Source organism: Stenella coeruleoalba (assembly GCF_951394435.1).
Source record: "Stenella coeruleoalba genome assembly, chromosome: 3".
NCBI classification, from domain to species: Eukaryota; Metazoa; Chordata; class Mammalia; order Artiodactyla; family Delphinidae; genus Stenella; species Stenella coeruleoalba.
Window position 1 is genome coordinate 77,828,495 of NC_137148.1, and position 27,003 is coordinate 77,855,497.

The 27,003-nt window shown below is 39.3% G+C and overlaps 2 protein-coding genes across 8 annotated transcripts in view; one reads left to right on the top strand and one right to left on the bottom strand.

Annotated features, from left to right (window-relative positions):
* Positions 1-22,918, top strand: part of CAST (calpastatin) — a 129,437-nt gene extending 106,519 nt beyond the window's left edge. For 4 of the 5 annotated variants that reach the window (XM_079917667.1, XM_079917663.1, XM_079917664.1 and 1 more), the window contains 10 exons: positions 1,136-1,186; positions 1,356-1,427; positions 2,546-2,644; positions 4,543-4,650; positions 5,947-6,039; positions 7,718-7,762; positions 8,192-8,284; positions 9,606-9,677; positions 18,537-18,602; positions 19,504-19,636. In XM_079917667.1, the coding sequence (XP_079773793.1) occupies positions 1,136-1,186; positions 1,356-1,427; positions 2,546-2,644; positions 4,543-4,650; positions 5,947-6,039; positions 7,718-7,762; positions 8,192-8,284; positions 9,606-9,677; positions 18,537-18,587 (684 nt within the window). In that variant the 3' untranslated portion in view covers positions 18,588-18,602; positions 19,504-19,636. Of the gene's footprint in view, positions 1-1,135; positions 1,187-1,355; positions 1,428-2,545; positions 2,645-4,542; positions 4,651-5,946; positions 6,040-7,717; positions 7,763-8,191; positions 8,285-9,605; positions 9,678-18,536; positions 18,603-19,503 lie in introns of all 5 variants that reach the window. The other variant, XM_079917665.1, reaches the window with a different exon arrangement.
* Positions 22,004-27,003, bottom strand: part of ERAP1 (endoplasmic reticulum aminopeptidase 1) — a 33,453-nt gene continuing 28,453 nt past the window's right edge. For 2 of the 3 annotated variants that reach the window (XM_079917660.1, XM_079917662.1), the window contains exon 20: positions 22,981-23,143. In XM_079917660.1, coding sequence (XP_079773786.1) covers positions 22,988-23,143 — 156 coding nt within the window. In that variant the 3' untranslated portion in view covers positions 22,981-22,987. Of the gene's footprint in view, positions 22,092-22,980; positions 23,144-27,003 lie in introns of those variants that run through there. The other variant, XM_079917661.1, reaches the window with a different exon arrangement.

Here is a 27,003-nt window from a genome sequence, read left to right on the forward strand (position 1 = left end):
TGTGCTGCCTTTGCAGCTAAAGGATGGTGGAGAGCAAGCCTCAGGCTATTTCCGTCCTCACTGAACAGTGGTCAGAAGGTATATGTGAACGTGCAGAGGAGGTGGAAATGGGGGTAAAGGAGTTTGTCAAAAGGGAAGCTGGTGATACTCTCAACCATTGCATCTCCTTGAATTTTAACAAAACAAAAAACACCTTGACCACTTTATCAAGAGAAGTACACGGTTGACCCTGGAGCAACACAGGTTTGAATTGTGTGGGTCCACTTATATTCGGATTTTTTTCAGTAGTAACACTACAGCACTATACCTTCTCAGCTGGTTGAATTCATGGATGCAGAACCACAGACACAGAGGGCCGAGTATAAATTATACACAGATTTTTGACTGCTTGGGAGGTCCATGCCCCTAACCCCCGTGTCTTCCAAGGGGTTAACTGTGTGTTTAAAGAGAGAATCTTGCACTTCTTTTTGCGTGTGTAGATACATGGGATTTACCATTTATTTATAAATCTTCTTCTACTGAAGAGCCCCAAATGCTTTAGCGATTTTGTCCTGTTCCTCAGAAGTGGCACTCAGAGTCATTTGAAGGTTGGCATCATCTGAGCCTCAGGGTGAGCTCCCCGAGGGCAGGGATGTGTCTGTCCTACTTTCTGTGGTATTCCCGGTGCTTAGTAGAGGGCTTGGCGCAGAGGTAATTCAGGATGTGCTGCCTCTACAGTTAACCAGCTTTTTCAAGGCAACTTGTGCAAAGCCCACTCCCCAGGCAGGTGAGGGTCTCATCCCCGTGCTCCCTCAGTGTCCTGTGCACACTGTCACAGCCCCACGTGCCACGCACTACATTAACTGTTCACGTGCTCCCCCTACAGTAGTGTGAGCTTCTGAGGTTGGCAAGCCACGCTCTATCCGTTTGCAGCCCCCGTGCCTAGGGAATGCCCAATGTGTGCCAGCTCTTTGTTGACATGAGCTAATCAGAGGATATTTCCTGGTGAGAGAATCTACTTCCTGAAATGATGAATCAAATTTGTAATGTACAATATCATCAGGTATAACCTGTCGACCTCTTATAATGTTTACAAGGTGCGTACGTAGGATACACGTGAAATGACCCAATGCCATGTTTCTGTCCCCCTGCATAGGATAAAGATGGAAAACCACTACTGCCAAAGGAGCCCAAGGAACCACTCCCAGTAAGCAAGCCAGTTTTCCCTGAGTGTGTCTCTCTCCTTTGGCCCTGATGGTTAATGCGGGGAGGGCATAGCTTTCTGTGGAATGAGTTGATCAGCATATAAACAGTGACAACATTTTGAAGAGACTGATGAGGTGGTGTTTGTTGATACATTTCCTGGTTCTTTGCAGCCCTTGAGTGAAGACTTCCTCCTTGATGCCTTGTCCAAGGACTTCGCCGTTCCCCCAAGCACTTCACCTCTTGTAAGTCTTCTGAGATTCCTGGTTTTATTTCCGTACTTTTAGGGTAGCAGAAATAAATGGAAACTTGTGACTTAGAACCTGATGTGGGAGCTGAGGAAACAATCACAAAATTAATGGCCCTCAACCCACTGTAGCCATAAAAAATGTGTTCCATTTGAAATATTGGTCCAGCACAGTGGATGTTTTCGACCGTGTAACTAATTGAACCAATGAGCATGCACTCTATCACGTATACCTATGAAAAGAGAATTTAAAATTGAGTTGTCCAATACATTTGAAAAATAAATGCATAAAAATATGAAAAAATACTAAAAAGCATTTTTCAGTATTTTTAGGGAAGATTAACCCAACTAAACACCAGGATTTATTAACAGTAATGACAAAAAATACAGTTCTGATTCAGAAAGCGAAGCCACAGGCCAATGGGAAAGAAATCCAGAAATGAACATAAATGACAGATTCAGTGTTTCTTTAAAATGAGAAAAGAAATCATTATTTCAGAAAGATTCTAGAATAATATACCATTTAACATTAAGAAAAAAATGATACAGCTGAAGCTTCTTCATCCCATATACCAAGTATTAAAGCAACAGTAGCACATAATTTTATACCTAATACATGATCAGAATTAAAATGTGATAAATCTCTAATTTAGGCAGGCAAGGCCATGGGAAACAGGCATGGCCATTCGTTGCTTGTGGCACTGTGAATTTCTAGCAACTTTGAGAGGGCACTTGGCAGAATATAGCTAGCACCATAAAAAGAGCCACTTCTAGAACTTATTCAGAGCAATCAATTACAGAGAAGAAAGCTGAAAACTCCAAACAACCTAAACGTGCAACAAGAAATGTATAAACTACAGTACTCTAAATCAGTAGCTTGTTGAACGTTTGGGATTAATAAATGGGAATAGGAAATTGTATAAAATAATGTATGGACTAGGACGTAGAATAAAAATGGCTCTTAAGATGCTGTGTTGCTGTGCTTCCATTTGGATCAAGAGAAAAGCAATCAAAAAGCTATACTGAGAGTTGTATTTAAGAGATGGTATGTGGGCAAAATTTGCATACACCATATGACTGGTCAAAATCTTTTTTTTGTTTGTTTTCTTACAAAAGCAATTGGAAGATGCTAAACTTTCAGCTGTCATCTCTGAAGTGGTTTCCCAAACCCCAGCTCCAACCAACCACTCTGCAGGTCCACCCCCAGACACTCCGGTAAGCAACAGAGTTTATGAGTACTTTCTTCAGCAGCAACAAAAAGGAGAAAGAAAATAGGACTCCTCCTCAGAGTAAATGAAAATCAACAAAATTGTTAGGAAGAACAGGCACCTTCCGTTTCAGAAGAGGTAAGACTGGTGAGACAGGGAGATGACAGAGAATATCTAAAATGATTAAATATATAAAACAATGTATGTGAAAGTATTTTACACACAGTGAAGGAGCTTAATATTGTTGCTTTATTAGAATTGAAGTACAATAATGTGCATTGTGTATATGTTCAGATTATTAGATTTTTAAAAATTATTTAGCTTTCCTGATCATCGATGTTCTCCTCCTTTATATTTTTCCTGATCCATGCTATAAATACTACTCATTATTTAACCTCAAGTTTACTTTAAGGAATTGCTCAGTGTTTGAGCTTCTCTCTGCCCCCAAAATTCACAAACTCCTCATGGAATAGCATTGTCTTCCTCCCATTCACACCAGTAAAAACTTGTCATTTTCATGCTAGTAATAGAAGAACCTTAGTGTCAATATTGTTTTAATTATTTACATGTTCTGAGGTAAGACTGTGGGACCAGAGCTTTTCCAGACTTCCTTGATGGATTTTCTTTGCAGTACCAAATTATACATTATCCAGGAGACCACGGCACATCAAAAGATAAAGAAATCGCCCTAAACCAGATCCCCATCTCCTTGGTTGAGAAGAAGTGCCCCATCTGCTAGTTGGAGATGAAGTAGCTTTAGTGAAGTCAGCTATGCTTCCTTTCCTTTTGATGAAGCATCAAAGCTTACTTAGTGCTGTACTCTGAGATTCTGAGTGAATTTTCATCCTGTTGGGTTAATGTGGGATCATCTGAGAACATCCAGAGGCACAAATGACAAAGCCCAGACCCAGCTGTGGGTAGCACCACCATTAGCTGCTATAATCCTGGGCTCTAATGAAGCACTTAAAACCAGTAAAATGCCCGCTCTCCATGTGTCTATGTGTGTGTCTGTGTATATACACACAGCCACAATGACAGAAGTCCCTGTGCAACAGAAAGGAAGGCTGCCATTTACACTTCAATTCTTTTTTTTTTTTTTTTTTTTTTTTTGCGTTACGCAGGCCTCTCACTGTTGTGGCCTCTCTCGTTGTGGAGCACAGGCTCCGGACGCGCAGGCTCAGCGGCCATGGCTCACGGGCCCAGCCGCTCCGCGGCATGTGGGATCTTCCCAGACCAGGGCACGAACCCGTGTCCCCTGCATCAGCAGGCGGGCTCTCAACCGCTGCGCCACCAGGGAAGCCCTACACTTCAATTCTTAATACTCAGATTCTAGGGGCCCCTGTGATTGAGGCTATTAATGAACGTCCACAATCAAAAGCCTTTTTGCCTTTCACAGGTATGTTTTAGAATGACACCTTTACCATCACTTTTCCCATCAGAGTTTCTAGTGTTAGTTAATATTTTGTTTGACGATATCATTAAAACTAGGTATAAATCTTTCTTTACAGGAATACACTTGGGAATCAAAGAGTAAACTAAGCTATCATAATTCATGTGACTTTTCTTTGCTGGGAACATACTGTTACATATATTGAAAGCATCCTAAGACATAGTTTCTAGAAGAATCAGGCCAGGAACCCCATCTTTTTAGGGAGGGACCTATTTTCTCAGAAGAGTAAGACATCCAGGGGTGGGGCGGGGTAGACAGGTGCAGACAAGTGCTGAGAGTGAAAGACGAGAAGGAGCACCAAGCAAGGATCGCCGATCCAGCGCCTCTGCCCACCTGCCCATCTCCCTGGTGACAACCCCATAAGCTTATAGAAGTCTTAGTGGCAGTGTCAGGGCTGCACTCCAACAGGTGACCTCATTTGGCTAACCAGTGACTGATTCAGATTTACTTTTTAGCGGAGTGACGACAAAGAACTTGACAATGCCCTGGATCAACTTTCTGACAGTCTCGGGCAAAGACAGCCTGATCCAGATGAGAACAAACCCCTAGAGGATAAAGTCAAGGTAAAAGAAAAACAAATCATTAATAAGTGAAAATGGAAAGTTATTATAGCACAGAATACCCTACCCTCCACACAAAGGGGAAAACCCGCTCTGACTTTGCCTGGAGTCAGTGAACGGTTGGATAACTTCAGCCTAATTTTTTCCTACTCCATGGTCTATGTCATGTCTCTTTCCTCTCTGAGGTCTGTGCTATGGCACAGATTCAGGCAAACGTCCTGTTCATGAGGCTAGACTTTGTGATGATGGAAAAGCCGGCCCTGCTTTGTTAATTTTATTCTCTTCCCACATTTTTTCTTGGTTGTATCTGGCAGTAAGTTTATCATACATATCTGATGCACACATGTGCATTTTTTAGGTTCACAAGTTGTGTAACTGTAGTGGCAGAGTCTTCCCTAGCAGTCGTCCCTGCTATCGAAACTAACTGCATTGGACCAGGAGTTCAGCACCACAGAGGTGTCCACAAGGTGCAGACTCTTAATGCTATATATCTTGTACAACATGTAGAAGTGTACTTATTTACACTTAATATTCAGTACTTAACAGTCCATTTAGCTTGGAACCAGAAAGGTAACGTCCCACACAAATCTATGTCTCAAAGACAGGGCATTTCAAAGAATCCTTAGGTCTCGATTCTACCATTGTCATAGGAATATCGAGGTGAACTTAACCTGTATTTGAAAAATGAAATTATAATGATGCAGAAAAATAAAATCTGTACCCCACCCCTGGGATGGGGAGCTGTTCCTGAATCCAGGACCGAGAGACCAGCCACGTCCCACTGAGGCACGGATGCTGGGAGGTGGGTACTGCTTACTCAACAGCAGGTATTTGCTCACCTGCAACACAAACAAACAGCACGTCCCTTCAGATTTGCTCCTGTCCTGGTCCTTCAGGGCTCCTTATAAAGAGGCAAAGTTGTAAATAGTACCTCTTAAGTGCCAAAGTACAGCAACTTGATTTTTTTATTTAAAAAGTGAAACAGTGAAAGATATTTCATAACCGTGGGTTTTTATCTCCTTCCATGGTTTCTGAAGATAATTATTTAATCGTTTACTTCCATTTAAGATACAGGTAGAAAATTAATAGGTGTGGATTGACAAACAGAAGCACTGGGTTTACTTGTTTCCATCAACTGAAAGTCTGTTGACATTGTTGTTCTCTCGCTTACAAATTTAAAAGAGACCCTACTTTTTTTGCCTCAGAAAAGTCCAGTAAATGCTGAATGCTGCATTTTAGAATGTACTCTCTAAGTGAAGGCGGAACTGAATCGTAATTATATACGTTCAATGTTTACAGGAAAAAGTGAAAGCTGAACACAGAGACAAGCTGGGAGAAAGGGATGACACCCTCCCACCTAAATATCAACATCTCTTGGATGATGACAAGGAGGTAAATGAGGGCAATGTCTAGGTTAGATGGATATATGCTCCAAAGCGTTTGAGATCCACACCTCACTTGAAATGAATAGGAGGTACACTGTAACAATAGCATAAAAATGTAACATGACTGATGTTTTTAATCTGTCCCCACTGAGCAGGCTGTCTAGCATTCTGTTTAATATTTATTTGAGCCAGTACTGTTGGATGTTTACTGCACTGGGCACTGTGGCATAGAGAGTTGAATAATGTTCATTCACTCACTGATGCTTAACAGTGATTCTGTGGCATGTACATATATGAATTCTCCTTGCAAGAAAAGGCTATAAAAAGAATGATATTTGTAATCTTGACTGAAGCAGAGTCTCTCTGTTGAAGGAGAACAGAAAAAGAGCTAGTATTGGAATAATTCATAGGGCAAATACGACCCCTCCAAGACCTGCTGTCTCTCTTTCTTCTCCTACAACACCACCTGTGCTGTTGAGAGTGAAGACAGACAAAGCCATATTCCCAGTCACAAGTCCTATTTCTCTATCTAAATGCACTCCGTCAAGAAGTCTCTGTCTTTGTCTCTAACACGGAAGCCAGTTTCGCTTAGGTCAACCTGGTCTGTACCCTACCCCTTCCTATTTGGCTCTTAGTTGCAAGTCCATTAGATGTTAAATAACCCTTTCCAGGTCTGTTCACCCAATAAAAAACAAGGAAGTGTAAATTACATCTTTCTCATTCTGTACTGATGCATGTGAGGGGTTTGATGGCTGTGGTTTATAGAATATTATCAGCTGCAGTGTCTTCTGTTACAGGAATCTGTTCTCCTCGCTTGTGTCGAATAGTCACAATAGCAGCTGTGCATCCTGCTAGAATCCTCCCTGCTTTGATAGTCGCGTGTGACTCTGCTGTATTCTTTAGGAAATGTATTATTTAGTAGCCTTGCCTTTGCAGATGGGAAAAATCCCTGATGAGTTGTCCTTGTAATCTTCACTGAAAAAAATCTATCTGTAGACCATTCCTTCCCAAGTGTAATAAGCTATAGTAGATAAGCATATAGTCAATTAGTAAATAAGACATAAAAACACAAGTTACTTTTTGTAACATTTTAACTAGAATTATACAATGACAAAGTTGCTAAAATAGTGTTTCTTTCACTTCTAGGAAAAGACTCACCCTTGCATTTTCTCCAAGGCTATTGAAATAGTTATAGGGTAGGCGTTAAGCAAAGCTGGTGAAGAAATGATAGGGACACAGGTTTATCAGTTATGCAAGTCTATACAGTCGTCCCTTGGTGTCCATGGAGCATTAGTTCCAGGACCCCCAGATACCAATGTCTGAGGATGCTCAAATCCCTTATATAAAATGGCATAGTATTTCCCTGTAACCCTACACACATTCTCCTCTATACCTTAAATCATCTCTAGATTACTCAGAATACCTAATACAATGTAAGTGCCATGTAAGTAGTTGCCAGCATGTGGCAGATTCAAATTTTGCTTTTTGGAACTTTCTAGAATTTTATTTCCCTAAATATTTTCGATCTGCCGTTTGGTTGAATCTGCCAATGCAGAATCCACAGATGCAGGGGGCTGACTGAACTCCATTTCAAGTCACTGGATAAGAGATTATATAAATACCAACTACACCTAAGTAAACCTTTACAAAAATTTGTTTAACCAAGAGTCTGCTTTGTTTCTAAGGGCAAATCAGCGACGCCACCTACAAAGAAACCCGAGGCATCAGAGGTAAATACCGTATCCGCGTATTTCCATAAAAAAGATTTTTTTAAACTCTAGCTGCGACTTTTACATTTTAGAAATCTGAAATTCACTGAATGCCTACCTTGTGCTTGGTGGGATGCCAAGGCACGTGTGTAAGAGTGTATTATTTCTGTCTTCCCAAGTCCATTCAGGCTAGGCAGTTCCATTTTCCAGGTTAGAAAATCAAAGCTCAGAGAATACAAAGAAACTTGTGTAAAACAGTAGAAGAAAATAGAGCTGGCAAGATTTTCCTGTTTTAAAATCTCTCTTTTGTAATACACTAGTCTGTTAGGAAAAGAATGTCAGCAAGGTTTTCTATTAAACAAACATATTTTCAGGGATGTGGGGAAATGTCCTACGTAGCATCTTTGCCTTGTGCTTCTTCCCTGATGGTTATTTCTGTTAAAATCTCAGAAAGCTGCAGATGCCCAAGACCCCATTGATGCCCTCTCAGGGGACTTTGACAGCTGTCCCTCACCTACAGAAACCTCAGAGAACACAGCAAAGGTACTATGCTCTTTCGTATTGACTTTCTTTGAATGTCTATGTATACACAAACACACACATAGGTATATAATACATATATATTTTTATATTGTAAAATAAACTGGTTAATGCCATCGAGAACTTGAAAAGAAAAAAATTCTATAATTCTGCTACTCCACAAACACTATTATTTGGTATATTTCTTACCTTTTTCCGTATGTATATTTTACATAGTTGTACTTATTGTCCACATATAATACATTGCTTAACATTATTTCTTAAATGTTTTCCATGTTGCTTTATGATCTCCATAGCTACCATTTTTGATCACCACACTATATTGTTGTACAACAGTAATGCTTCATCTGTGTTCATTTAAAATGAGAGCAGTCCCTCACTATATACCACGCCCCTTGCCCTCTGGGGCTTCCTCCCCTTTTCTGCCCGGAGCAGCTGGCTGACTCTCCTACTCACCTGTCAGGGCCCAGTTCAAACATCAGCTTCTCCTGGAAGACTTCCCTGTCTGCTTCTCCCTTCGCAGATCAGGGATGTTGCCTACGTGCCCTCTCTGCACTGTGGGTTACCTGTCACATGTGCATCACACCACTGAGCTGCATGCAGCAGTGATGTGTCTGGTACCTCTGTGCTCAGCATTAGCAAAATGCCTGGTACACAGCAGGTGCTTAAAACATGATCAAAAGCGAATGAAAAAATGTGTAATCCATCAACTAGAGGGAAAAGTGACATGAGTGCCCTTCATTGTTATTTCAGAAAAATTAAAATTGCACATCTCTTTGCTATTGTTTTGGCTGTTATTAAACATATCTCCCAATCAATCAATCAATCACTGAATTGTCAGTCTTGCCCATCTTGGGTGATTTAATTTCTAGACCACATCAGCATCCTATCTCTCACTCCTGGAACTTCATAAATAATGCCTTTCTGGTGAATGGACTTTCTTTTTGTATAGGACTTGCCCTAGGCTCTCCCTGGTTGTTACATTCTCTTCCATAACACTGAAAACAAACAGTGTCCTGTTGGCACAGAAAAACCAATCCTGATAGAAACAAGCTGTTTTGGTGAGCAAAATACAGTCTGGGTGAACGAGCATCATCAGTGTGACTCATCTTTTCCTCATTTTTATCCTTTTTACCCGCCACCTTGAACACCTCTGTGTACTTTCAGTGTTGTTCGAAAAATCATGACTAAAATACTCAATTTAATTAAATTGGAGATTCCAGGCTACTAAAAAGAATAATCTGGATTGATTTGATAGCAGCAGCAGTTAATTGCTAGATGGAGTGTTGATAGCAAGAGCCTCATTACATTTCCTTTGCTTTAGGACAAAGACAAGAAGACTGCTTCCAGCTCCAAAGCACCCAAGAACGGGGGTGAAGCAAAGGATTCTGCAAAGGTAAACTGAAGAGTAAATAGACTACAAATTAACTTGGCAATGACATCGAGTGGTGTATCCCTAGTCAGTTAGTTTCTGATTGAGACCTATTCAGAATAAAATAATTTTTAAATACTATCTGTCCCCTAGCATGTCTTGGTAAAGAAATTGAAGTTTTAGAGACATTTAAAGTAACTGATACTTTAGAAATCCGAGTGAACATTCTTAACACAATTGAAGTTTCCTGCATTCCTAGCCCTTGTCACACAAAGTCCCACTGTCAGCTGTGCTAGTCTGGAATGAGTGCAGGCCCTCTCCCCTTCATCAGACCCCACAAACCTCATGCTCTCTCGTAGCTGCTTTCCCTCACTGTGTGCAGATAGCCTTGCCTTCTACTTCAAAGAGAAAATCGAGGCTGCCTTGCAGAAAATAACCAAGATCCCCTTCCTACCTGCCTCCCAACAAACCCTCTCCCCTCTTGCCCTGCAGCCCCTTCTTTCTCTCAGGGGGTCAATAACTCTCTCCGGTATCTTTGTCTCAATTCTTTTCCCTTGTAATACAAACACATTCAAATTCTTTCATAACTTCAAAAGCCCTATTTCCCTCCATCCCTTCACCTCCTCGAAAGATTTGTCCCTATGACCCTGCTTCCTCTTCCTGAGCTCTGCCCGAGAACAGCAATGACACGCTGGTTGCTTTATCGCTGGTACCTTATCTATCCTTAGTTTACGTGATCTCTCAGGTATGCTCTTAGGCATCAGAGTTGATGCTGTAATGGACTGTGACTTCGGGGAATGTTGGGATGGGTGAATCTATTTTATGCCTTCAGCTCTCCAAAACCCAGACTGCCACTTCCTACTCCACATTTCCACTTGGATAAACACTGACAGTACAGATCCATATACTATATTTCATCAAATCTAAATCACCATCAGTTATATATCATTAAGAAAAAATGTCAACAACTTGATTATGATGTTATTCATCATAACAACCAGCAAATTAAGACATGTTAAAATGTGTGTGTGTGTGTGTGTGTGTGTGTGTGTGGCAAGGGAGGTGACACCACCAGGGAATGTGGTTTATATGAATCTTGGAACATGGAAGTAGTATATGAAATTGAGAAGATCTTACAGTTTCTGTGATTCAATCTACTCACATTAAATACTAGTAGTCTTTCCTCCCAGGTGATATCTAATTTTTCACATTGCTCTAGAAAGCAAAACTAAGACTAATGCGTAGAAGTTATAGGGTCTGGTTTCTTAGAGTTGGGCATTAATTCAGCACAACACTTGGAAGTTTCCTATTAAAATTACTGAAACTGTGGCCAGGGAAGGAATGGAAATTGGATTAGAAAACTTCTAGGTCCCCTCCAATTCTAAAAACATAGGATTCAAATGGTTATGACTATGATCCCAAGTATAATGAGAAATAAAAGGTACAGGTTTAAAAACAGTAGTCCAGCTGAATCAAAACTCTTAAAAAACAAGATAGTGAGTTCCAGTTCAAGATGGTGATGTAAAGAAGATCCTCAACTCACCTTGTCCCATGGAAACACCAGATCTACAGCTGCATATGTGACAATTTCCTCTAGGAAAAAACCCCCAAATTATCCGTGTGACTCCTATTTATCTGGCAAATGAGAGAAGGCTGGCATCAAAGAGGGTAGGAGAGGCTAGGACACAGTCTCAACATAAACTCCACCCCAACACAGCAACCGACCATCAGGAGCAAACTCAAAACTTCTCCCTGCAGATCAAAAAGTTTGAAGCCCACATCAGCACCCAACCTTAAAGACCACCTGAGAAATGAGCCCCCAAAACATCTAGCTTTGAAAGCCCATGGAGCTTGTGTCCAGAAGACCCACAAGGCTACAGCAAACTGAGAAACAGTTCTTAAAGGACTTGTGAGCTCTGACTCATCTGCCCACCCCAAAGCAATCAGAGATACAGTTCTTGGCCGGCTACCATCCCCAGAGTACTGCACAGACAGCAGACTAAAACATATACCCCCAGTCTTTCTGTGTAAGAGGCCTACTTGCTTGTCCTGGAGCTTTGGCCTGAGGGGCAGGCTTCCGGTTTGGCACACATCTAGACACCTACGGATGTGCTCTTAGGAAATGTAAGCCATCTTTGTGCTGTTTCTCCACCTCGCTCCAGGTCACCAGCATCTCCTAGAAAGGGGGCTTATACACTCATCTAGAGGCCCAATTTTTGTAACTGCCACCCAGGGGACACTTGCTGATCACCTGGCTCTGGTAGCCAGCAGGACTTATGCTTGTGGTCCATCCTACAAGACTATATATATTTGTATATTTTAAAACCTGCTACCTGTGGGACTGGCTTCCATTCAGCCTGAATCTAGGTGCTGAGATTCTCCCCTTTGGGACACTGACACACACACGCACACCCTCAACTACTGTGAACCACTGAAAATAAAATAGGCAGCTTGAACACTTACAATGTTTTGAGAGACGATCAAGAGTTAGGGCAGGGTTTAACAGTAAGGTTCATCTCCTACCTGAGGCCACTCCTTTAAGACTGGGAGAGGTGGTGGTTTTATCTAATGCACAGAAACCAACACAGAGAGTCAAGGAAAATGAAGAAACAGAGGAGTATGTTCCAAACGATTAAAACCTCATGATAAAAATCTTAATGAAGTGATTTACCTGATGAGTTAAAAATAAGTCATAAATTTGCTCACCAAACTTGGGGGAGGAATGGATGAACACAGTGAGAACTTCAACAAAGAGACAGGAAAATACAAGAAAGTAACAAATAGAAGCCACAGAGCTGAAATATACAGTAACTGAACTAAAAAACACACTAGAGGGGTTTAACAGCAGACTAGAAGAAGCAGAAGAAAGGATCACTGAACTCAAAGACAAAGCAATGGGATTCACCCAATCAAAGCAGCAAAAAGAAAAAAAATGAAAACAAAAAAGTAAAGATCACTGAAAGGACTTATGGGACAACATCACACAAACCAACACAGACGACCATCTGCATTCCAGGAGTCCCAGAAGGAGAAGTGAGAGAGAAAGGGACAAAGAACTTATTTGAAGAAATATGGCTAAAACTTTCCCTAACATGAGTAAGGCAACAGACAACCATATCCAGGAAGCCCAGAGCCTTCCAAATAAGAACCCAAAGACACCCATATCAAAGACACATTACAATTAAAATATCAAAAGTTAAAGACAAGGAGAGAAACTTAAGTGAACCAAGAAAAAAATAACTTTTTACATACAAGGGAACTCCCTCAAGACTCTCAGCAGATTTTCAGCAGAAACTTTGCAAGCCATAAAGGAGTGTCATGATATATTCAAAGTGCTGAAAGAAAAAACTTCCAAGAATACTCTTCTTGGAAAAGTCATTCAGAATTGAAGGAAAGAACAAGTTTTTCCAGTAAGCAAAAGCTAAAGGAGCTCATCACCACTAAAAAAGACTTCTTTAAGCTGGAAAGGGTGCTAATTAGTAACAGGAAAACATATCAAAGTATAAGTCTCACTGGTAAAGGTTAACATACAGTAAAATTCAGAATAGTCTAATGTTGTAAAGCTGGTGGATTAATCACTTATAAAGCTAGTATGAAGGTTAAAAGACAAAAATAGTAAAAATAACTATAATTAAAATAATTAATGGATACACAGGATTAAAAGATGTAAAATGGACATCAAAAACATAAAATAGGGGGTGGGGGAGTAAAAATGTAAAGCATTCAAACATAACTTGTTATTGACTTAAAATATAAATGTTAAGTTGTTATATGTAAGCCTTATGGTAGCCACAAAGTAAAAACCTATAGTAGATACACAAGAGAGAAAGAGAAAGGAACCTAAGCATACTACTATAGAAAATGATCAAATCACAAAAGAGAGCAAGAGAAGAAGGAACAAAGGAACTACAGAACAGCCAGAAAATAATTAACAAAATGGCAATAAGTACATACTTATTAATAAATATTTTAAAAGTAAATGGGCTAAATTCCTCTATCAAAAGACAGAGTGGCAGAAGGGATAAAAAAGCAAGACCATCTATATGCTGCCTACAAGGAACTCACTTCAAATTTAAGGACAGACTGAAGAGATGGAAAAAATATTCCATGCATATGGAAACCAAAACAAAGCTGGGGTAGCTATACTTACACCAGACAAAATAGTCTTTAAAACAAAAACTGTAATAAGAGACAAGAACAACATTAAATAATGATAAAGGGGTTGATGCACAAGAGGATTTAACATTTGTAAATAGTTAGGTACCCAACATAGGAATGTCTAAATATATAAAGCAAATATTAACAGATCTAAGGGGATAAATGGTAGGGGACTTTAATACCCCATTTTCATCAACTGATAGATCATCCAGACAGAAAATCAATAAGGAAACACTGGCCTTAAATGACATGTTATAGCAGTTGTACTTAATAGCTATATACAGAACATTTGATCCAGAGCCACAGAATACACATTTCCTCAAATGTACATGGAACATTCTCCAGGATATATCATATGTTAGACCACAAAACAACTCTTAATAAATTTAAGAAGACTGACATCATATCAGGCATCCTTTTTACTACAATGGTATGAAACTAGAGATCAATTATAAGAAGAAACTGGAAAATTCACAAACATGTGGATTTCATAAACAATATGCTACTCAACAACCAATGAATGGGTTAAAGAAGAAATCAAAAAAGAAATTAAAAAATACCTTGAGGGCTTCCCTGGTGGCACAGTGGTTGAGAGTCCGCCTGCCGATGCAGGGAACATGGGTTCATGCCCCAGTCCGGGAAGATCCCACATGCTGCAGAGCGGCTAGGCCCGTGAGCCATGCCTGCTGAACCTGCGCATCCAGAGCCTGTGCTCCGCAACGGGAGAGGCCACAACAGTGAGAGGCCCATGTACTGGGGAAAAAAAAAAAAAAAAAACCTTGAGACAAATGAAAATGAAAACACAATATACCAAAATTGATGGGATCCAGAAGAAGTAGTTCTAGGAGGGAAGTTTATAGTGATAAATGCCTACCTCAAGAAATCAGAAAAATCTCAAACAACCTAACTTTATACCTCAAGGAACTAGAAGAAGAATAACAAATGAAGCCCAAAATCAGTAAAGGAAAGGAAATAACAAAAATCAGAACAGAACTAGATGAAAGAGATTAAAAAGACAATAGAAAAGATAAATAAAACTAAGAGCTGTTTTTTTGACAAGATAAAGTTCAGAAAACCTTTAGCTAGGCTGACCAGAAAAAAAAAAAAGAGGACTCAGATAAAATCAAATGAAAAAGGAGACATTACAGCTGATACCACAGAAATACAAAGGATCATAAAAGACTGCTATGAACAATTATACACCAAATATTGGACACCTTGAAGAAAGAAACATACACCTACCAAGACTGAATCATGAAGAAATAGAACACATGAAAAGACCATTACTAGTAAGGAGACTGAATTGGTAATCATAAACCTCCCAACAAACAAAAGTCTGGGATCAGAGAGCTTCACTGGTGAATTCTACCATACATTTAAAGAAGACTTAAAACCAATCCCTCTCAAACTCTTCCAAAAATAGAAAAGGAGGGAATACTTCCAAACTCATTTTACAAGGCCACCATTATCCTGCTACCAAAACTAAGCCAGGGAACCAGAAGAGAAAATTACAGGCAAATATCCCTGATGAAAATATATGTATAAAATCCCCAACAAAATATTAGCAAACTGAATTCGACAGTACATTAGAAGAATCATACACCATGATCAAGTAGAACTCATTCCAGGGCTGCAAGGTGGTTCAACATCCGCAAATCAGTCAGTGTGATGATATGCCACATTAACAAAATGAAGGATAAAAATCATGATTATCTCAATAGATGCAGAAAAAGATCTGAAAACCCACATCCATTTATGGTAAAAACTCTCCACAAAGTGGATACAGAGGAAACATACCTCATCATAATAAGGGCCATACATAACAAACCCACAGCTATCATCACACTCAACGGTAAAAAGATGAAAACTTTTTCTCTAAGATCAGGAGAAAGACAAGGATACCCACTCTTGCCACTTATTAAACATAGTATTGGAAGTCCTAGCCACAGCAATTAGGCAAGAAAAAGAAATTAAAAGCATTCAAACTGGAAAGGAAGAACTAAAACTGTCCCTATTTGCAAAACTGACATATTATATAAAGAAAACCCAAAAGACTCCACCAAAAACTGATAGAATAAACAAATTCAGTAAAAGTGTAAGATACTCTTTCTAGACACTAATAACGAACTATAAGAAAGAGAAATAAACACATATATGCCATTTATAATGGCATGAAAAACCCTCAGAATAAATTTAACTGAGGTGAAAGACCTATCCAATGGGAATTATAAGACAGTAATAAAAGAAAGTGAAGAAGACATAAATAAATAGAAAGTTATTCCATGCTCATAGATTGAAAAAAATATTGTTAAAATGTCCGTACTACCCAAAGCAGTCTACAGATTCAGTACAATCTCTATCTGTACTCCAGTGACATTTTTCATAGAAATAGAAAAAATAATCCTAAAATTTGTATGGAACCACCAAAGACCCCAAACAGCCAAAGCAATCTCAAAAAAGAAAAAGGTAGAGGCATCATGCTCCCTAATTTCAAACTATATTACAAAGATATAGTAATCAAAATAGTATGGTATTGGCATAAAAACAGACACATAGACCAATGGAACAGAATAGAGAACCCAGAGAATTCCCTGGCGGTCCAGTGGTTAGGACTCTGCGCTTTCACTGCTGAGGGCATGAGTTCAATCCCTGGTCAGGGAACTAAGATCCTGCAAGCTGCACGGCACAACCAAAAACAAAAAATTGAGAGACAGCCCAGAAATATGGTCAATAATTAATGATAAAGGAGCCAAGAATATACAGTGGGGAAAGGACAGTCTCTTCAATAAATAGTGTTGGGAACTGGACCTCTATCTCAAACCATACACAGAAATTAACTCAAAATGGGTTAAAGACTTGAATATAAGATCTGAAACCATAAAACTCCTAGAAGAAAACATAGGCAGTAAGCTCTTTGACATCAGTCTTAATAGAGATTTTTATGGACTTGACACCAAAAGCAAAGGCAACAAAAGCACAAAAGTAAAAACAAACAAGTATAACTACATCAAACGAAAAAGCTCTGCACAGCAAAGGAAAACATCAACAAAATGAAAGGCAACCTACTGAATGGGAGAAAATATTTGCAAATCATATATCTGATAAGAGATTGATACCCAAAATATATAAAGAACTAATACAACTCAACAGCAAAAAAAAATCCAAATGAAAAACTGGGCAGAGGATCTAAATAGGCAGTTTTCCAAAGAAGACATACAGATAGCCAAGAAGCATATGAAAAGGTGCTCAACATCACTAATCATCAGGGAAAGTGCACTATTGGTAGGAATGTAAATTGTTATAGTCACTATAGAAAACAGTATGGGATTCCTCAAAAAATTAAAACTAGAACTACCATATAATCCAGGAATTCCACTTCTGGGTATTTATCAAAAGAAAATGAAAACTAACTTGGGAACTTCCCTGGTGGTCCAGTGGTTAAGACATTGCCTTCCAGTGCAGCGGGGGCAGAGGTTCAATCCCCAGTTGGGGAGCTAAGATCCCACATGCCTCACGGCCAACAAACCAAAACATAAAATAGAAGCAATATTGTAACAAATTCAATAAAGACTTTAAAAATGGTCCACATCAAAAAAATCTTTGAAAAAAAAATAACTTGAAAAGATATCTGCATTCCCATGTTCATGGCAGAATTATTTACAATAGCTAAGTTATGGAAACAACCTAAGTGTCCATTGATGGATGGATAAAAAAAATATGGTATATATACCCAATGGAATATTACTCAGCCATAAAAAAGAATGAAATCTTACCTTTTCAACAACATCAATGGACCTCGATTGCATTATGCAAGTGAAAAAAGTCAGAGAAAGATGAAAGCTCTATGATCTCACTTATATGTAGAATCTAAAAACAAAAACATGAGCTCATAGATTGGTGGCTGCCAGAGAGGTGAGGGATGGGGGAGTAGGTGAAATTGGTGAAGGTAGTCAAAAGGTACAAACTTAAAATATTTAAGTCATGGGACTGTTATGTAAAGCATGGTAATGACAGTCAATAAATACTGTATTGCATATTTGAAAGTTGCTAAGAGAGTAGATCTTTAAAGTTCTCATCACAAAAATTTTGTAACTATGTATGGTGATGGATTTTAACTAGATTTATTGTGTTATTCCACAATATTTATAAATATGGAATGCTTACGTTATACACCTGAAACTAATATGTCAATTATACCTCAAAAAAAGTGAAATCCATGAAAGATACAAGAAAACAGATTGATAATTAGTTGCTCATGCCATTATATCTGATTAAATATTTATTATTTAATACAAAGTACATACTCAAAAAATAGAAAGCACAGTAACCCTATATGCTGAGTGGATTAGCTGCCGGGTAAGCCCCCAAGTATAAGAGAAGGATGGATCACTGTGGAACGAATGGATACCATCCATGAACACCTATGTATTTTTTTTCTTCAATTATGCTGGCCTTCAAAAACAAAAATCCCCACAAAGTCTAGAGTAAAAAATTTAGAATCATTTAAGGTTATTTTTAGTTTATAAACTTTAAGGGGAAGAATTCAGTGTATGGGCTAAATGAGATACTTTAAAAGGACCATCTTATTTTCCCCTGCTGACTGCCATTTTTGCCCTTTTAATTCTGAAAAGCCTATTTCCTCATAAGCCTCTTCTGGTTGATCAGTTTTTGGTACTTAATCCAGAAAATAAAGAGCTCACTGATGGTTTTTGCTTGTCCTTCTAGGCAAAGGAGGAAACTTCCAAGCGAAAAGATGATGGAAAAAGTACAAGTTAAAGTTCACACTATTTGGTAAGTTTGGTGTTTGTTGTAAATGAAGACGATTGTACCTTCTACCAGCCTATGTGTTATAGGTGAGAGAAACGAAGTCCCCTTCTTGAGTATTTCATGTTCTCTTTATGCTATTGGCATGAAATACACATTGCAAAATCTATAGAGTAATTCCCTGTAAAGTAATAAATGGTGCTATCGGAATGTTTAAAAACATTAATCTTATAATTAAGAGCTCTTTAAGATATTAGGCCAGGCTCTTAAAGAAAATGACTATCTAAGTCTACTTGACTGAAACCCAAATGCTCATGACTGCAGGTTACTGCGGCAGAGCAGAACTGGCATGTTACATCTTATAGTGAAATGGCCTTATGATATAGATATTACCCAAAATACAAACACATTGTGGAGTGAGGAGAAGTACCCCCCTAGGGTCTGATGGTAATTAGAGTTTTGAGAATAGGGCAAAGGAAAAGATTGACAACTTTTGTTCATCTTAGTTTGAGAAAGTAAAGCTCTGTGTTTGATTCTACTGTATGGTAACTAAAGAGCTGGTATGGACGAGGGAGTCTGTGAGATCTATCTTGAGAGCTGGGCCCTTATTAACTTCAGAGAGAACAGGTCTTATTCTAAACCATAAAAGCTTACAACCACTTGCTGCCAAAAACCTAAAAGAAATGAAAATGTAGGTTAAATTGGGTTAGGCTCTCTCACCATGAATCCACTTTTATTTCCTACAAAGAGGGAGGTATACTGATTAGAACTGCTCCAAAGATTTTCCCCAAAATTATAAAAATAAATTTCTTTTAATTTTTGACTCTCATATCAACTTTAGTAAATTCCTCCTTAAATTTATTATGCCTGTAATAAGAAAATTACATATCAAATGGTTCACTGGATTTTCTTCTTTGAATTTTTCAAGGTATCCGCATATAAAATCTTCAGCTGGTCGATGGTGACTTCTGAAGAACAAAAGCCTTTGACAGCAGAAAAATTTTCTGAGTGGCTTCTAGACAGCAGTATTTGTTGAGTCTCTTGACATCCTAAACATTGTTTGTTACTCTTTTCCTGAAAAGAAACTGAATTTGTCTGGTTCACCTGTGTTATTCTACTGAGTACTGATAAACTTCGAATTTTTAAAAATTGTCTTCAGTTGGGAGAGAAAGGAGCTTTATATTTCTAAGAGATATATTTGATAGCTTCTTAAAGCAACACACACAAAAGGAAAAACCTTTGCAAACTTTTGCACCTTCTACCCTGTGCCTGTAAATCTCATTAGTATTTTCAATTTGCACTTAATTTTTTTGTTGTTAGCATTTGGAAAACAATGCTTTACATATTCTTCAGTGTTCTGATTTCTCATTACCCCTTTCCTCTTGGGCTTTTGAACTGTATTTGATGTTTCTTTGGGTTCATGTTTATAAGGCAAACATAAAATATCGTACATTGGGCACATGTCTCCTCTTGAGCTGCTAACAATAGATAACCTGGACAGACGAGGAAGCACTGCGCCCCTTTTCAGGCTGAACTCTTCTTTGCCAGAGGTTAGGACGTCAGCACAGGCCTACTGAGACTTGACTCGAGTCAGAAGAGCAAAACGCAGACTCTGCGTCTTGCATAGCAAGTTCCAAGAATAACAAAATCTAATTCTTAGAATACTCATATGGCTTGAACTCTGCTGGTTTACTGCATTAAGCTGGGCTTTCCAGCCTCTCTCTGTAAAACCTGAGCAGCAGTTGTTTGCTTAGAGCCATTGCCACATTAGTCTTGCACTGTACAGCATGTAGCTTAATGGAAGTTGGGTTTACCAAAAACACAAACTTCTGCTTAAAAATAAAGAAAAACATCTTTTAAAAAATTTAAAAATCTGCTTTTCCTCCACAGCAATTTAAGAACTAGTGTCTGATATCCCACAACTTGGAATGGTTTCTCATACCTCTCTGAACGGTTTATGAATACAGCACCAGTGTCATTGATGAAATTAAATATTTATCAAATCCCATCTTTATTTCCTGATAGTGAATGCAGGAAAAAATATCAGGTACACATCATAAAACTGATTTGGAATTCCTTGTTTTCAGAGAGCACAGCCTTCCTCAGCATCTGTTTAAACTATTTATTAGGATTTAGCAACTTCACTAAAAATAAGTAATATCACCAATACTGTCTAATGGGGTGGGAGGCAAGCAACAATAACAATACTGCTTATAATGGGCATCTGGTTTTGTTAATACGATCTAAAAGTTGTCTTCAAAAATCATGCATATACCTCTGAGATTTCAAACTGCATCCACTTCAAATGCTATGTCTCCATCCCATCAGAGATGCAGGCATTATTAGTCTAAATCTGGGAAATATAAGCCAGGATTATGGTGACTAAACAGACCTTTTCAAGGCACTGACAAGAAAATAAACTTTTCCTGAGGGATTTCAACTATGTGTCTATAGGTAGTACAAAGTGGTTTTGTTTAAAAAAAAAAAAAAAGTGAAACCTTTGACATTGACAGATGTGTTTGCAAGGATATGGCTGCAGTATTACTCATTTACATGCATACATATAAGTATTTTTAAATTACATACCAAAATCCAGACATTTAGGAAACACCTGTTAAAGTAAACATATAGTTAAGGTACTCAGAATATGCCTTTTTGTTTATTAGAAACGTGTTCAACACTTGGGTGTTTGCTAGTAATTAATGATGAGTTGAGTAAGCTACAGGATCTAAATCAGTCCTTTTTACCCATCTAATTTGGAGTAAATAACTGCAAATATTTGCTTAGAGGTATATAACAATTTTTTATTACCAAAAAGGGTTTTGCACATTGTGTGGCAATATTGTGTCTCTTTAGAAAATGGACTTCTCTAAAAGCAAATGAAAATAGGTTCCTCAGGCAACCAAAACTGAAAACCACTATTTTCCATGTTTCATTAATCAAGATATAAGATGCAATTAAAGAAAAATATTTTACATTAAAATCTTGGCTTTGTGTGTTTTTTTAGAAGAAAAACACCTGGGGATGGAAATTACCAGTGATTTCTGGTTTTAGTTCTCAAGCCATTAAGCCATGCAATATGTATGAAAATGGAATTGCAAAACACATTTATGTCCAGAAAAGATCCTCTATTCCATACTGTATTAGAAAAACACATTGACATTTTTCATATCATATTCCTTTATCATAAATTTTGCAATATATTAAAAAAGAAAACATAAAATACTTCAATTCCAATACAACACACTGTCTTCACTTACTTAGGCTAATATAAGCAAGTATTTTCCATTTCTTATCAATACCTTATCATTTACTAGAGACTGCAATGCCTTACTGGCAATAAGTGCCAATAACAACTTATTTAGAGATTATAAACTGGGCCAAATAAGGAACAAGGAGAGGAAGCATCACCTACCTAAGGATCAAAAGCTCTGAGGTTCAACTTCAAATGAAAGGTTTCTCTTCTAGACCTGAACGCACTCGGCTTTTTCAGAAGAGACACTATTATTCAGGGTCCTGAGGAAATAGATGGCACACTCAAATTAGGATTATCTGAGGAGGGTTCTATAAAAGGTTTCTGTGGAGTTTTTTGTTTGTTTTGTTTTTTAAACAAAAATGTGAGCAGGATGTATGGAAACCACAAGTCCAGCCAGGACTAATGAAGCCAGGCTCCCACTTCACCCTTCACCCTGAAGGGATGAGAGGAGGAAGCACTTAGTAGAACGCACAGATGGAGAAGGCTTGTGGGAAAGAGGGCCACCTCCCTAGAGCTGAGACCTTCGGTGGAGGCCAGCCTGAGGCAACCTGCAAGGGAACCTGGGGAATAAACACCATCATCACCTACTCTCTCCCCAACCCCAGCTCTTATCTGCCCTCCTGGGAGGTCAACCAAAAGCCAGAGGCCAGGGAAGTCTCATGATGTGGCCCTCCAACAAGCCAGCCCCTGGGCACGCAGCAAGGGAGAGAAAGGTGGAAAGCGGATCCTACGGGCCCTTCTGGCTCAATCACTGCCCCAGGGGTTCATGGTTCAGTAGTCACTACTGTTCAGAGTCTTCCCAGGAGACTGACACAACAGTTTATGAATGACAAGCACATGGGGAGCAGGGTGTGGGGACCAGGGGTTCACTGTGGGGAACCTGTGGGGACCAGGTACTTCACTTCTCCATAGTAGGGAACCCACCACTTGGGTTTACATTTGGGGGTAACACCTATAATGGAACACGTGGGGGCAATAACCCCCTGATGAAAAAGTTCACAGCCAGTCTTCATAAGAAGGGACGAATGAATAAGGAGTTGAAGGAGCAGGAAATATCTTCACTGGGTGCCAAGACAACCATCTCTATTTTTAAAATATTCACATTCAATAAAATTTCGGAGATTACACATCACAGGAACCAACAAGGAACGGATTGTTACAGCAGTTCCAGCTTTTCATTTTGTAGCCACACTCTGATTTTATCAAAATTCTTATCCATCCAACGTATGTTTTCCTCAATGGTTTCAATTGTTTGCTGGACACAACGGAGCTGAGACCCATTTTCCTTCAAAGAGCTGAAGAATTCTTTAACCTTGTGAGGAAAAATTGGTTTTTTAAAATTTTGTTTTATTAAGTTACACAAAGTTCAGGCTAGTGAGAAGAAAACTGAAGCCAAATTTCCAGCATTTTTCAAAATTCTACATAGAGAACAGGGCCAGGTGTCTGGATACGATTATGTACATAAACTTAAGCTCTATGAAATGAGCTCATGCCTCACGATGTCAAGTTTTGTGTTTTTTCTCTGCAGCTTTTTTATTTATTCACAGTTGCCAGATTCTAAAAGACTTCACTGTTTACCATTTCATAATTAAGGTTTAATCGCATGTATCTAATGTGTATTCTGTTATAGACACACACATGCAAACTTAACTTTTTTAAACATAGCTGCAAAAGCAGAATGTGCAGAGTATCTTCTCTGCCAAGCAAAACAGTTTCAGCCACATACGTGCAGTCTTCCTCCATGGGCCTGGCCTTGTCTGTTATGATAGAAACACTGGGGAATGGAGTTCTTAGCAAGTTATGGTGGTAATACCCCAAACCTTGCCAATTTTTTTTATCCTAATCCACAATTGATGTATTGTTCCTTCAAGATAAAATCCACCCAAAGTTCCCCGTGGTTTTAAAGAGATAAGAATCGCTTGACTATCTCCTCAAAAATATCTTTGCTATTGTTTCACCGATGGGTACTTTATCCCCTTTAAGCTCACATGAGGAATAGGTTGGCTTTGCAACAGCATTGACCATTGTGCTACTCTGTCTCACCTTCAAGTGTTCTTGAACTTTTCCCATACACTTCACGTTAATCCATCAATTTTTTGATTTCGTAGACAGGAAGAAAGTCTAAGCCAAGATACATTATTTATTCAGCATGGATTCCAGACAGTTAATTCCTTAAAAATCCATGTCATAACATCGTAAGTTTGGGAAAAGGAGGGGGGTAAGAATAGGCTTTTTGAAAGATCAAATTCCAATTTTAAATGATTCGGGGTTGTTTTAAAATTAAATCTCAGTAGAACTTTTCTGGGAGCTGAAGGCATGCCCTCCTACTAGAGCAACCTAGAAAACACTTAACCCGCTTCACTGTCCTGCCTTAAACTGTAGCACAATCTACTGTTTTGTCTCTCAGAACTCAAGATTAATTAATAGGCAGTTTAAGAAGTAACTCTGGGCAATATCCTGTGATAAACCGTAATGGAAAACAATATGAAAAAGAATATGTGTATGGGTGAGTCACTTTGCCTATAGAGCAGAAATTAACACAACATTGTAAATCAACTATACTTCAAAAAAAAAATCACTCTGGGCACTCTTCAGTCAAACCACATCAATATTTTTACTAATTGGTCCAATTAATTAATCCTGAAGAAGCCTACCATGATAGTACTGAAAAATAAGCCTGCAAGAGCTCTAACAAAGCCAGCTGTTAACCCCTGCCTGCCCTTCTACTTCTCCTGACCCCAATTTATCACTCCTATCTTCATCTGCCTTGGGAAATTCAGCATCTCAACTGAGTACGTATTTGATTCAAACCTGCCTCCTTGAGAATATTTTCTGTGCATATGGGTAGAAAACCAGATTTATGCTACTCGTTGGTGAGTAAATGATTAACTTCTCTGGGACTAGGATTCCTCCTTTGTGACACTGCAGAGCGTTGGTGAGGATGTCGTCGTGTAATGTGGGTGAAGTGTAGAACCTAAAGCCCAGCAGGTACCAGGGACTCCCCCTCACCCATTTCTTTATGAATCTCTACTCTGGTACTTATTCATTTCTCCGGCTTGATTACTGTGCGAGACACTGAGGATGAGGCAATGAATCAGGCAAGCACCCTACCCTCACGAAGCTTACAGTCTGCCTGGGGAGACAAGCAATGAACTCTGCTGACTCTATACTGCTGAGGAGAAGATAAACCGGGGCTATGATAGCAACCGGGGAGGGGGTGGCCTGCTTTCGACAGAGTGGTCTGGGAAGGTGACATCTGAGCTGGGGCCTCGGAAGAAGAAAATGAACCCTTCCGGTCTAGAGTTGGGGAAAGAGCAAGCCAGGCAGAAGAAGAAAGCGCAGAGGCCTCGCGCAGGAGAAACACCTGGTGGCCCAGGAGCAGGCTGAGGGGCTGGAGTGGGCGAGACAGTGAACACAGGAGCATGTGCGAAAGGGCTGGAGAGGCGGGCAGGAGCCAGGTAAGGACCTTCTCATCCACAAGGGAAGGAGAGGTTTGCGACTTCAAGAGTGACAGGCAGGTTTCAAGACAGGGTCAGTCGTGGGTTGTTTTTCCGTTTTAAAGGTGGGAGATGGTGTGGTATTGGCAAAGTGGCAGGAGGGAGGCCAGTTAGGAAGGAGGCTGTCACCATAGGCCACACAAGAGGTGAGAAAGGCTCGGCCAGGGTAAGAGCAGAGAAGTGCACAGATGGGGTGCAGATGCCGGAAGCAGAGCCAACAGGACTTGGGATGAACTCGATGTGAGGGGAAGGAAGGGCTCAGGATGACTCCTGCATTGTAAATGTCAGTAGGACACTCTGCATTCGGACAACATCTTGGGCTCTTTCATTTACACGTCCTGCCACAGGGTTTCTGCACCTGAGGTTTCCTCTGCACACAGCACTCTCCGCCTAGATATCAGCATTTCCTTCAACATCTCCTCAAAGGTCCGCGAGTCATCCCACAGGACACAGCACCATTCCCTTACCCAGTCACTCGCTCTCCTTCCCTTGCCTTTTTCATCTTCAGAGCATGTAACTACCTGACATGAGTTGATCTGTCTGTAATTGTCTGGTTCCCCCAGTAAAATGTAAGCTCTACGAGGGCAGGGGCTTTGTCTATCCTGTTCATCATTGTAGCCCTGGAACCTAAAACCACACCTGTTGTAGAGTAAGAATGTAATATGTCTTGAATGAATTCATGAGAAAATTAATGAAAGAACAAGATAATGAATGAAATGTTTTGTTGCTACAGACCTGGTCTATCTGGTCCCAGCCCATAGATGGCTCTGCTGTCATCACACAGAATATCTCTGCTGTAGACTTCGCTAGAATTCAGGCTTGAATTATTATGTGCAAGTTAATCTTACAAACCTGGGTGAGGCTACTGAAAAATTGGAGAAAAGGGTTGTGACATTTCTTTCCCATTTTCAAAGCACTCTCCATCGAGCTAGATCATGGTGTAACCAGACTACACAATGGAACCACTCCTAAAAAAGTTAATATTAGGCTCTCAGCTTTTATCTAATTGCACCATTTTTAAAACCATGTAAAATCTGTTCTACAGCTTTACTATAGAGAATATTATTATAGAAAAGCCACCGCAACAAAATGACCCATACAGCAAACTCCTCAGAAGTTTAAGACTGAGAGAAAAGTCTGCTTTTGTGGAAAACTTGTATGTTCCATGGTTCTCTCTTACCTGACAATAACGCATACTGTTTTCTCATCTTTCTTCGGCTGCTAGGAAGCTATGATAAACTTAGGGTACAACTGCAATAAATTATCCTCAGCATAAATCCCTCATACAATTTCCTTTCTGAACATTATGCAGCTTTTTGTTCTTTATTTTAGCATTATGTTATAGATGGACCTTAAAAGTTGCCTAGAATTCTTTCTGAAAGTAGATGGTTCATAAGTAAGTAATAGGAAATCATGAGCTCAAATAGTGGAGAGCCTAGCTTCCAGACCTGCCTCTTTCAAAATAACTAGAGGATCACTTCAGTCACTTAAACCTCCGATAATCACTTGTAACATCCTAAACAGGGATTAAATGTCTAAAGTAATTTTTAAGCCCTAAAATTTTTACTGGCAGAGCTAAGACTTCTAAATGTGTTTGGGAAGAGGCACAGTTTTCAATGGTTTATTTGTAACTGATTTTTGCTCATGTCAAAAACACCACACTAAACAAAACACC